The following is a 10428-nucleotide window of genomic DNA, read 5'->3' on the forward strand; positions in this document are numbered from 1 at the left end:
TAAAGTTTCGATTTATTTTATTTTTCGCCCATATCCAATAATATTTACACTTATATTTCTTAGGTAATTAATTAATTTATTTTTAAATATCTCTTTTATTTTAATGCTTCGCCTTTGAAAAAAATTTGTGAATCCCCCGTCCCTATTCCCCCCCCCCCCCCCCCCCCCCTCCCTCAACAAAATTCCTGGCTCTGTCCCTGTATATTGTCAAGTTGATCATGCAAGTTGGAAGAGAATGCTAAGTTAGGAGATTGAGTGACTCAAGGAGCTAGGAGAACACCAAGTGTGAGAATTATATATCTTGAGATCAAAGTGACCACCTTATAACTTTCATAATAAATATTTTAGTGGATGACTATATAAAGTTATTCGAAAAATACCATTAGACTAACTTAAGGCATAATTCTCAACATTGCGTCCCCCACTTTCTATGACACATAAGCACAATGAAACATAAGACTTGAATAATGTTTATGCTCGCTATAACAAGCTAATAACTTAAAGGTTGACCAACCTTAGCTTCAACATCTAGAAGTCAATTAATTAACTAGAATTTCAACATCTAGAGGTTAGTTATATAGAACTAGTGCACTTATAAGTTGGCCAACTAATAAGGATTGTGCAATGAAATTGAAGGGATTCATTTACTTGAACTCATTAAGATAATAGTATCCACTCAAGATGCACCCTCAACTCAAGGTCAAGTTGTAGTCTAAACTACTTTAGCTCAATTAATCGTTGTGTCAGTAAAATATTGTGGGATCTAATTTTGTTCTTCCTCTTTCCCAATCTTTGACTTATTGCGGCTTATAAGGTCACTACCCAATATTTGAGGTGGCTTACAGATTTCTTCAATTTCATGAGAACTTATAGGGTTCCTTGGTGCTATAATGCTATATATGTCTCTCTAAATTTTTTAAAACATTTTCGAAGTAACTCAAAGTGAGCTAGAGTTTTGAAATCAAAGCTTTGATCCAGGTTTTCTCGCCGCGAAATCTTTTAGCTTGCCTAAAAGAGAAGTAGCTAAGTTTTTATAGTGGTTCGGAAAACACTTCACACTCTACACTCTTTCCCTTAACTCAAAGGAAGTTATAAATGTAAGACTTTCCCGTATAATATATATTATATATTATGGGTCTTACTTATGTGGTGCAAGTGGACTAGGCCCATTAAGTAATTGGTTGGGTTGGACCTTTAGGTTTAAGTCTTATATCCACCAATGTGCCTATATAAAGCTTGTATTGATGGGATACAAGATACATGAATATTATATGGTACTCATACTACTCAGAAAATACCAGTACACCATCTAGGGTTCTGAGTCAAGTATGAGACAAAACGGCTAACCATATTCTGCAGATCTACCGTTCAAGAGGCAATACAAGGATATCAACTATGACTGGAGATCTACAGTGCTTCCGCTTCCGCTACTACGAGTTAAGTTTCTCGCAGATTATACTTTGTATATTTAGATAGATTATACTTTGTATATTTAGATCTCACATTTGGTATCAGAGCCTTTATCAATCTCTGTCTGGTTGATTGTTTTGCCTAAAAACAATATTTATTTTTTAATATACATTAAGATTTTGTATATGTTTTTTGGACTGTTGAAAATTATTTTTCGGCATAATTCAACACGATATTTTTTTTTTAATTTCATTTGGATTTCGAAATTATATACATACATCGTGATTTTTATTATTATTGTTATTATTTTTTTTCTTCTTTTGGTCGCCGTTTTTTTATTGGCCGAGAAAAAAAAATGGAGGCTGAGTTCCTGGTTCATTTTCCGCTATTACGAGGCCGACTACGAGGATCGTTCGCCGGTGTTTGGACTACGGTCGTCGTTGCGGTGGGTGGCATTGCGGCTTGGTCACTGGCGTTGCGACGAAGACACAGCGGCGACGGTGGCTGCAACTAGCGCCATTGGGCGCTTTGTGGGAGGCCACGGTTTCGTTCACACTTTCCGGGCGACGACAAGACTTGAAGTCGTGGGCAGTGGATGGCTCGGCGGACCACGGTGTCGGTGGACTAGGGCTGCAAAGAGGAGAAACGGCGGTGATGAAGCTTGGTTTCCGGCGAACCGAGATTTCTCCTTTTCCACGTGCGGTTTGGCGTTGCGCAGAGGTGAGATATGGCGGAGGTGGGCTGATCCCTCTCCTTCAGGCTGAACCACGGCGCGTTCTCCTGTCCGTAAGGTTGTCGGCGGTGGCACGGTCTTGCCGGCGATGCATTGGAAGAAGGACGAATGGCCTGGCTGTCGGCGGTGGCGCTGATTTCTGGTGACGTTGGAAGAAGATGAGTACGCGTACAGTGTGGACGTCTGGTACATTTCCTTATTTGCTTAATAAAATGCAATTACCTTTATTTTTTTTTCTTACCATATGTTTTATTTGCCAATTATTTAGTAATTACATATTAATTTGGTAAATGGTATTATTTAGTTTATTATTACCATATTTATATTACCTAATTTAATATTGTATATTATTTTGGCAAATGGTAAGCGTATGGTAATTGCTTGCTTTTGGATGATGCCCTTTATTTTGCTCTTAATTTTGGCATTAATTCATAATTAAATTATTATTCAACTTTAGGCAAATATTAAGTTTCAAATTTGCTATTTGAATTTTAATTGAATATTGAGATGCATATTAAATTGCCTGAAGTATTGCAATTTATTCAGAATTTATGGGTTAATACATATTAATATGTAAAAATTCAAGCATGTTATGTGTATTCATAAATTATTTTATTATAATTGTACATTCATAAAAACATGCATTAAAGTTGGATTAACATATTATTAACTTATAGTCTCTATATTAAATGTCATTCAATTTTAGGATCCTTAGGCCAATATTTGATATTATGGTCTATTAAGACAGCTTGTTTGGTTTCTCATTTAATTTTGAGCATATTTTAGTCCTATATTTTACTTGGGACTTTAAAACTTATTTTGAACAAGCTATTTGGGACCTATCTTGGGTCATTAAAGTATGGATCCCACCATTTTGATTGATATTTTAATAATAATTATAGCTATTTTATTTTGACTTATAACATGTTTATTATGGTAATAATATTGATTATTATGCATAACATGTTCACTAAGTCTTAATTATTACTAACTACAATATTATGTTAATGGTATTCCTGGTTGGTAATAATATTAATTATTAAGTTTGGATATATTTCAGTAGTAGACCATTTTATATCCATGTCACAACTCACTTGGACCATTGAGTTTATGAGTCTAATTTAAGTGATTAAGTGCTATAATTATTATATTGGGTCTATTTATGAGCCATTAAGAATTTAAGGATTATAATTGTTATTTTGGCCATTAAGAATTATAACTATTGTTTAAGTTGATTATATATATTTTTTAATCTATCAACAGTTTTCAGGGCCTTAATAATAATATTAATTCCTTTAATAATATAGTAAGCAATATAGTTGGTATATTGCCTTTACAATGGTAATTTGATTATTACCATAATTTCAGTCTCCCTGAAAGACATTATAGTCTTGGTTAATTATTATGTGGTAATATGAGATTGGCATTCAGTATCCCCTTAATTATGGTTTTGCGGTTTTGCCATTTATTAAGTTATATTTGACATTATTAATTACTATTATTAAGTTTAGGGGCTAATCTCGTTTATTACCTTTCATAGTAATTATTATTTCTTGGTAATTTATTATGTTTGGAAAGATTACCTATTTAGTGTTTATTGTTACGTGACGTTGCATTGAGGTTACTGACGATGAAGAAGGGAGAATTATAGCACTATGGGAGATGCAATTTGCATCATTAAGGTTAGTCATTAAGTTTTATCATTATTCATTTTTGGTAATTAGTGCTATAGTTATAGTTTGACTGCTATAATTTTGAAATTGCCACATTTTATTTCTTTAAGAAAAATGGAAACATTAAAGAAGGTATATTACCATACTTTGGTTGTTATTACCAAATATTAATGGTGATTATAAGGTTATTTATTACCATTAATATTTTAATGATAACATTATTATTATGGTTTATTTATGAATCCTAAATTGTTTCCAATTATGTTTATGTGACAATGTTTCAGATAAGAATTTTTTTTTTTTTTGGCAATTACTGACTATTGCCATTATTGTACATTTATTCCATAGTTCATTCAGTCTTTGAATTATGATTAATGTTTTTGCCCATATTTGGTTAAGTATGAATAAATGAATATTTGGTGTATTTTAATACTCTTTATATTGTTTTATGCATTTGATCACATTAAGTGCATAATATTAAGTTTAATTATGCAATTAGGTTTTGTGAGATTTTGATTTACAAATGACAACATATCATTTTTGTTTGATATTGTTAGAATTTGTAAATTCAGTTATTTCTCATAAATTTGATCTTTATGCGTTAAACATTTTGTTATGGGCTTACAGTTTAAAATTTCAAAGATTTTTTGAAATCTCATATTGTAAATTGCTTTTAATTTATGCAATTTGTTTGGAATATATGAGTTTAATGTTTAATTTTATGCATATTTGTCCTAAGCATAATATTCTGTTTTAAATTATGCAAATTTTTTTTATTATGCCTTTAGCAATGCATAAATTTAGGATGGAATTATATTAGTTCCTATTTAAGTTGGACTAATGCATAAACTTTAATTGCGGTAGTGCCTGAATTTAAGCACGTTTAGTCCGTTAACTTAATTCATCAATTTAAAGCCTTAATCGTAGGTGAATCTACAATCTTTAGATCTTCTAAACGATTTTACTTCAAACATGATAACACATAACTTAGGGAAGTTACTTGGGGAGGAATACTAGTTCTATGGCCCTAGCTTAAAAGTCTTGTTGCTACTAGTCCCCTTGCGACGCTACTCTGTCTAAGGAGTTGGTATTTAACCGAGCTTCGTCTCGACCAACTTTCCTGGGAGTATACCTAATAATTGTTTATCATGTGTTGGTTTAATTTGTTTGTTAGGCTTTAAATTCCCCTTTTGCCAAGTGATTACAATTTTAGATTAATTAAAGAGCAGCCACATGCAGCATCTTTAATTTACTAAAAATTGACTATGGTTTAAATTACATAAAGATTGGCAATGATAATTGTCTAGTGATCTTATAATTTTAATGAGTTGGGGAGTAGCCACAGCATCCTTAATTAGTTAAAATTTTATACTAAGAAAATTATCATTTTGGAAGGGTTTACACCTTGCATATTTCTTAGTTTGATAAATTTATTATCAATAATTGGAAATATTATGTAACTTGAGAAAATATGTGACTTGAAAAACTTGGTACAATAAACTATGTACTTGTTATGTGATTTTTTAGGGAAAATGACTTTTGCTACACCGGGCTATTTGATTATAAGAACTATTTTGATTGTTTGATCAAACTCATGAGGCAACCTACATTTTGTTGTTTGTTTTGTTTGGCTTGGAACGTTCCTAATTGCTCATTCCGAATCGTCGAGCTTGACTCATTCCGAATCGTCGAGTCTTTTGAATTATTTGTTGGAACGTTCCATCCGGCTCATTCTGAATCGTCGAGCCTGACTCATTCTGAATCGTCGAGTCTTTTTGGACCATTATACCGATAATGGCATGTGCCACAAAATATAATGGTGGTTATAGGTTGCCAATGGGTCATATGTTAAGAAATGGTTTGTGCTTTTGAAAGTATTGTATTATGAAATATTGTTGATGTCCATGTAGCTAAAGTTTCTTGTTTTGTGAACTTGTGTATAGTATGATGAAAGTATATTATGACTTCGATATAGGTTAAAGATCGAGTTTTGCATCGAGTTATTACTCTAAAGCTTTTTGTATTATTTTGGGGTTACTTGATCCGGGGTTGAGAGGACTATCACTTACTGGGCATTAGCTCATTATTTGTATTTTATTTTCTCATGTTTCAGAGTAGTAAGGACATGTGAATAGCATGAGCACAAGTGGTTGGGTCTCGAAGGTGACTTTTGAAACTAGGAGACTTAGTCCTAGTGTTGGAGCTTATCACGAATTTTTGTTTCTTTTGGATATTCCCTTTGACCCTTGTATTTTTGGTAACCCGTTGTGCTTGTGATGTATTTTGGACATACTACTCATGATTGTAAATATTTGTGTGTGGATTTAATGAGCTTTTGGGAAGAACTAGTTGCTTATATTTTATTATTTTGAGTTGTGGAATTGTTATGTATTTAGTTGGTGTTATGATGGTTTCGAGAGATATGTGAGGTTAGGCTTCATATTGTTACACGTTTTCATGTAACGGTACGACCGGGTCATGTTCTAGAAGTGGGGCGTGACACTTTACCCCTTGTACAAACCTCTGCCTAAGCATTTCCCCTTAGACAAATCTATGCCCAAGCTTTTGTCTTATTCAAACCTATACCCAAGCTTTTTCCCAAGCAAAACCTCATCTCAAGCATTTACTCCTTCAAAAGTCAAAACCTCACCCAAGCAAAACCTTAGCCCAAGGTTTAAATCTCTCATTTCCACATTTGACTTTATTATTAATTTACACAAGCATCTCTCATGATAAATCAAACTCAGCAACCCTAATATATTCAAGCAATAACATTTAATTGAATCCACAAACAGGTAGTGCAAACTTCAAACCAAGAAGCTAATATTAGATGAAAGTAATTAATATTTTGGGAAAATTAATATTTTTGTCCTTCAATTATACTAGTGGTATAGAATTAGTCTCTGAATTATGCGTAATCATCTTTAACTCCTAAATTATGCGCAAAGTTGCAATTTAATCTCTCGGAGACTATTTATCACGGATAAGGATCTGAGACGGTTTTGCACAAGTTTTAGCACCGCACCATTAGTTAAAAAATGTCATGTAAGGAGGGAAGATTATAAGAGAAAATTTTAGACGGGTGGGTAGCTTACTCTGGTTATAAATATTAGATCAAGAACACCAAGCTAATGCAGCTACGCTGAAGTTAAAGAGAATTCATCACTATTAATATTGTTGATCAGATAGATCAAAATATTTTTACAATTGTTAAATCCGTCTAGCAAGTAGCAAGCCTTAAATCCCGCAGATTATATATATTGTTCATTCCTAGAAGAAGAAGATACAAGAGAGTAATATAGTAATCTATACCCTATTCAAATTTGCAGCTGAAGAATCTATGAACCAGAAGCCATTTCAAAGAACAAAATTGCAAAAACAGGCACAACTAACAACCATCTGCTCTTCCCACACCCTTCTTTTATTGGATTTTGGCTCTATGTGGGCCGATTATCAAACTCGCTTTCATCGGAGTCATCTTCATCAAACTCGCCTTCATCGGAGTATTCTTCAAGCTAGAGAGCGAGGATGTCATGAATGGATGAAAACAAATTAGGATGTGATAAAACTAAATGAAGTTTGGAAAAAATTAAACGAGACTGAAATAAAAAGCAATCGAGAAAAAGAAATGGAGAATGATCGAGAGACCTGTCTTGTGTATTTCTCAATGACAACCATATTCTCGTTTCCATAGTCAAGCTGGTCAGCCTGAATTTGCTTGGCTGACTTCACTGCAAAAGGATGACATCTCTCTAATTGGATTAAGTTCAATGTTAGAATTTCCGCAAAGCTATTCGGGATCTCTCTCAATTCACAGCAATCATTAAGGAATAGGCGCTCAAGTTTTGGAAAATTATGAGCACCAACTTCCCAATGCTTGAGATTACCATACCAAATATTCAAACAAATTAAGTGGCAGAATTTCACATTCTCTGGTACTTCCCACTTTTTGCTAGCGTAGCAGCTAGAAATTACCAATAACTTGAGCACCTCAAGCCTTGGTAACTTGCTCAAAACATTAATTACCTTCCAGTCAAATTTCATTAAATCAAAATCAAACCTCAGCTTCCTAATATTTTTCAAGAGAAGAATATTGTTAATGATTTCCGGAATTTCATAGCACCATATATCAACACAAAGAGACAAACTCTCGAGCTGCTGTAAACAGACAAGGTTCTTAGTGCAATCAGCGGTTTCACTTATAATAATAGTTACCTTCTTTAGGTATGGAACTTTTGTTAAGGACTCGTGGTCACATTTTCTAGCCAGCAATCTAGAAATGACCTGCAAGTTTTGATGAACAGATTTGGGAAAAGCTCCTTTAAATTCAAAACCACGAATATAAAGTAGTTGTGGAAACTCCAAATGGTGCAATCCTGTATCTTCATACACCCTAAATGTTTGAAGATTCCAAGCGTTGGAGAATAATGAATGAGAAGGATCATCTTGCAAGGATATCCATAGGTATCTCAAATGGATATAAACATTCGGCTTAAAGATTCCAAAATTAGTAGCATAGAGTACCCTTAATAGACTGAATGATTCCAAAATTATTGCATCTATGGGCGACCCCTCAGAATAAATGATGGACCGGCAGTGTTTTGATAGAGAATGTAACGCAGAGATGTCAAAATCTTCAATTGACACCCTTATCCAACGGACACCTTTCTGAGGTAAATTGGAACCACTTTCAACCACAACATGCAAAAGACTCTGGTTCTGACCTTCTCTTACACAAAAGGCATGCAATAAATCATGTACTCTAAACGACTTAATTTTTCTTCCACAACTACTTCTTTCACTTACATGAATTAAGTTTCTATCCATAAGTTCATTTATGTACCTTCTAGCCACCGCTTCAAAACTCTCGTTCTTGAATGCCTTTACAAATCCTTCAGCAGCCCATAACCTTGCAAGATTGCTAGCATCGATCTCATAATCTTCTGGAAAAACTCCTAAATATAAAAAACAAGCTTTCAAATTATGAGGCAAGTGACTATAACTCAATGAGAGGATTCTCCAACATTCTTCATCATCTAGAGTTGATGTTGAAGAACTTATTAGAGCATTAGCAGTATTCTTCCACTCATCTAGTTTATTGAGTTTTGAAAATAAACCTGCTACCACAACAATTGCCAAAGGCAATCCTTTACATTTCTCAACAATTGGTCTCCCAATTGTCTCAAATTCAACACTATGAGATTTGCATGCCTTTTTATGAAATAATTCCCAACTTTCACTTTGATCTAAAAACTGCATTTGATGGGAGAAGTATTCGTTAGAGCCAATACAAGTAGCCACATCTGCAACGCGAGTAGTCAACAATACTCGACTCCCATTTATATCATCTGGAAAGCAAGAGTTAACATCATTCCATGACTCTCTGCTCCATATGTCATCCATTACTATCAAGTACCTTTGACCCTTCAAACTTTGGTACAGCTGATATGCTAGGTCCTCATCACTGCTGTTGTTTACATTGTCTTTAGGACCAAGAAGACCTATGAGCATTTGCCTCTTATTGTGATGTTGTGATACAATAACCCATAGTCGTCTGTCAAAGTGGGAGACAATTGATCGATTTTCATAAACTTGTCTAGCTAACGTTGTCTTGCCGATTCCTCCCATACCTTGAATTGAGACAACTTCTCGTTGTTTAGATGGATGTTGTATTAACATCTTCCTTATAGCCTCGAACTCATTGTTTTTCCCAACCATGATGTCCTCAGTGTGTGAAGCATGATTGGAGGAACCGGATCCGTCCATCTTGACAAGTTCATCATCATCAAGTGTAGTATCCCTTCCTTGCACAGCTACAACATGCTTGTACTCCATCATGACTTTCTCTAGCTCTTCTTTAATGGCATCAATGTCTTCTATTGCATGTTGCAATACATGACAAAGTCTATGAGAATGCTGGGTTTTTTTGGCTTCAGTGTCCCCTTGTCCCATTTCCTCGTCAGCTTCTTTATAGAGATCTACTACATGGGTTTCAATTTCATCTTCTACTCTGAAAGCTACATCTCTGAGCTTTGTTTCCAAGTCTTTAATTGCTTCAACACCATACATTCTGAACTCGTCGAACAGTTGTATAAGAAAACCAAGCTTTGCTTTGAGAGATTGGATGAGGTCTTTGTTAAAAGGGATGAGTTCCATTTGTTGTAGGATTGGACGAGGGTGAGGTTGCAAGAACTCAAGCTCTAATGTTCTGATAAGAGAATTTACAGATACACAAGCCATTCTTTTCTTCTCTTTCTCTATCTCTGTTGGTATAGGTGTGAAGATTAGCTGAAGCAAGATGAGTGGAATTGGGTAATGCGAAAGACCATTAACGTGAGAGATTGGAGAAATCTGAGCGTTTTGTGGAGAGATTGGAGAATGAAGCTGTTTGTTGTAAGAGATGAGTTGGTTTGCAGAATTTCAACTTGTAAAGATTAGAGTTAGAGAATGACAACGTAATATGAGCTGCAATTGTTTAATATTTAGTGGGAATCTTACAGCTAAAATTTGTTTATGTGCCATATATATGTGTTGTCTGCAAGTGCAAATCCTTTTAATTTTTCCTTAGCTTAGTTGTAATATAATTAAATTCGTGAATTTTTTTATGTGCCA

General features: G+C 34.2%; 2 protein-coding genes across 2 annotated transcripts in view; both read right to left on the bottom strand.

The window, feature by feature from the left end:
- LOC109175190 (disease resistance protein RPP13-like) overlaps positions 1–10428 on the bottom strand; it is a 175606-nt gene that overhangs the window by 40489 nt on the left and 124689 nt on the right. Inside the window, exons 5-6 of the transcript XR_002053260.1 lie at positions 7210–7271; positions 5295–5302 (exon numbers count right to left, since the gene is read on the bottom strand). The gene's annotated coding sequence lies outside the window, so the exon portion shown is untranslated. The remainder of the gene's footprint in view (positions 1–5294; positions 5303–7209; positions 7272–10428) is intronic.
- On the bottom strand, positions 7254–10175 carry LOC109175151 (putative late blight resistance protein homolog R1B-16). Its single transcript, XM_019324404.1, has 2 exons — positions 7465–10175; positions 7254–7331 (listed from the first exon to the last, which is right to left on the bottom strand). The coding sequence occupies exons 1-2, from the start codon at positions 10054–10056 to the stop codon at positions 7254–7256; spliced, it is 2670 nt and encodes an 889-aa protein (XP_019179949.1). The 5' UTR covers positions 10057–10175.

The sequence above is a fragment of the Ipomoea nil genome, unplaced genomic scaffold, assembly GCF_001879475.1.
Source record: "Ipomoea nil cultivar Tokyo-kokei standard unplaced genomic scaffold, Asagao_1.1 scaffold0684, whole genome shotgun sequence".
Classification (NCBI taxonomy): Eukaryota; Viridiplantae; Streptophyta; class Magnoliopsida; order Solanales; family Convolvulaceae; genus Ipomoea; species Ipomoea nil.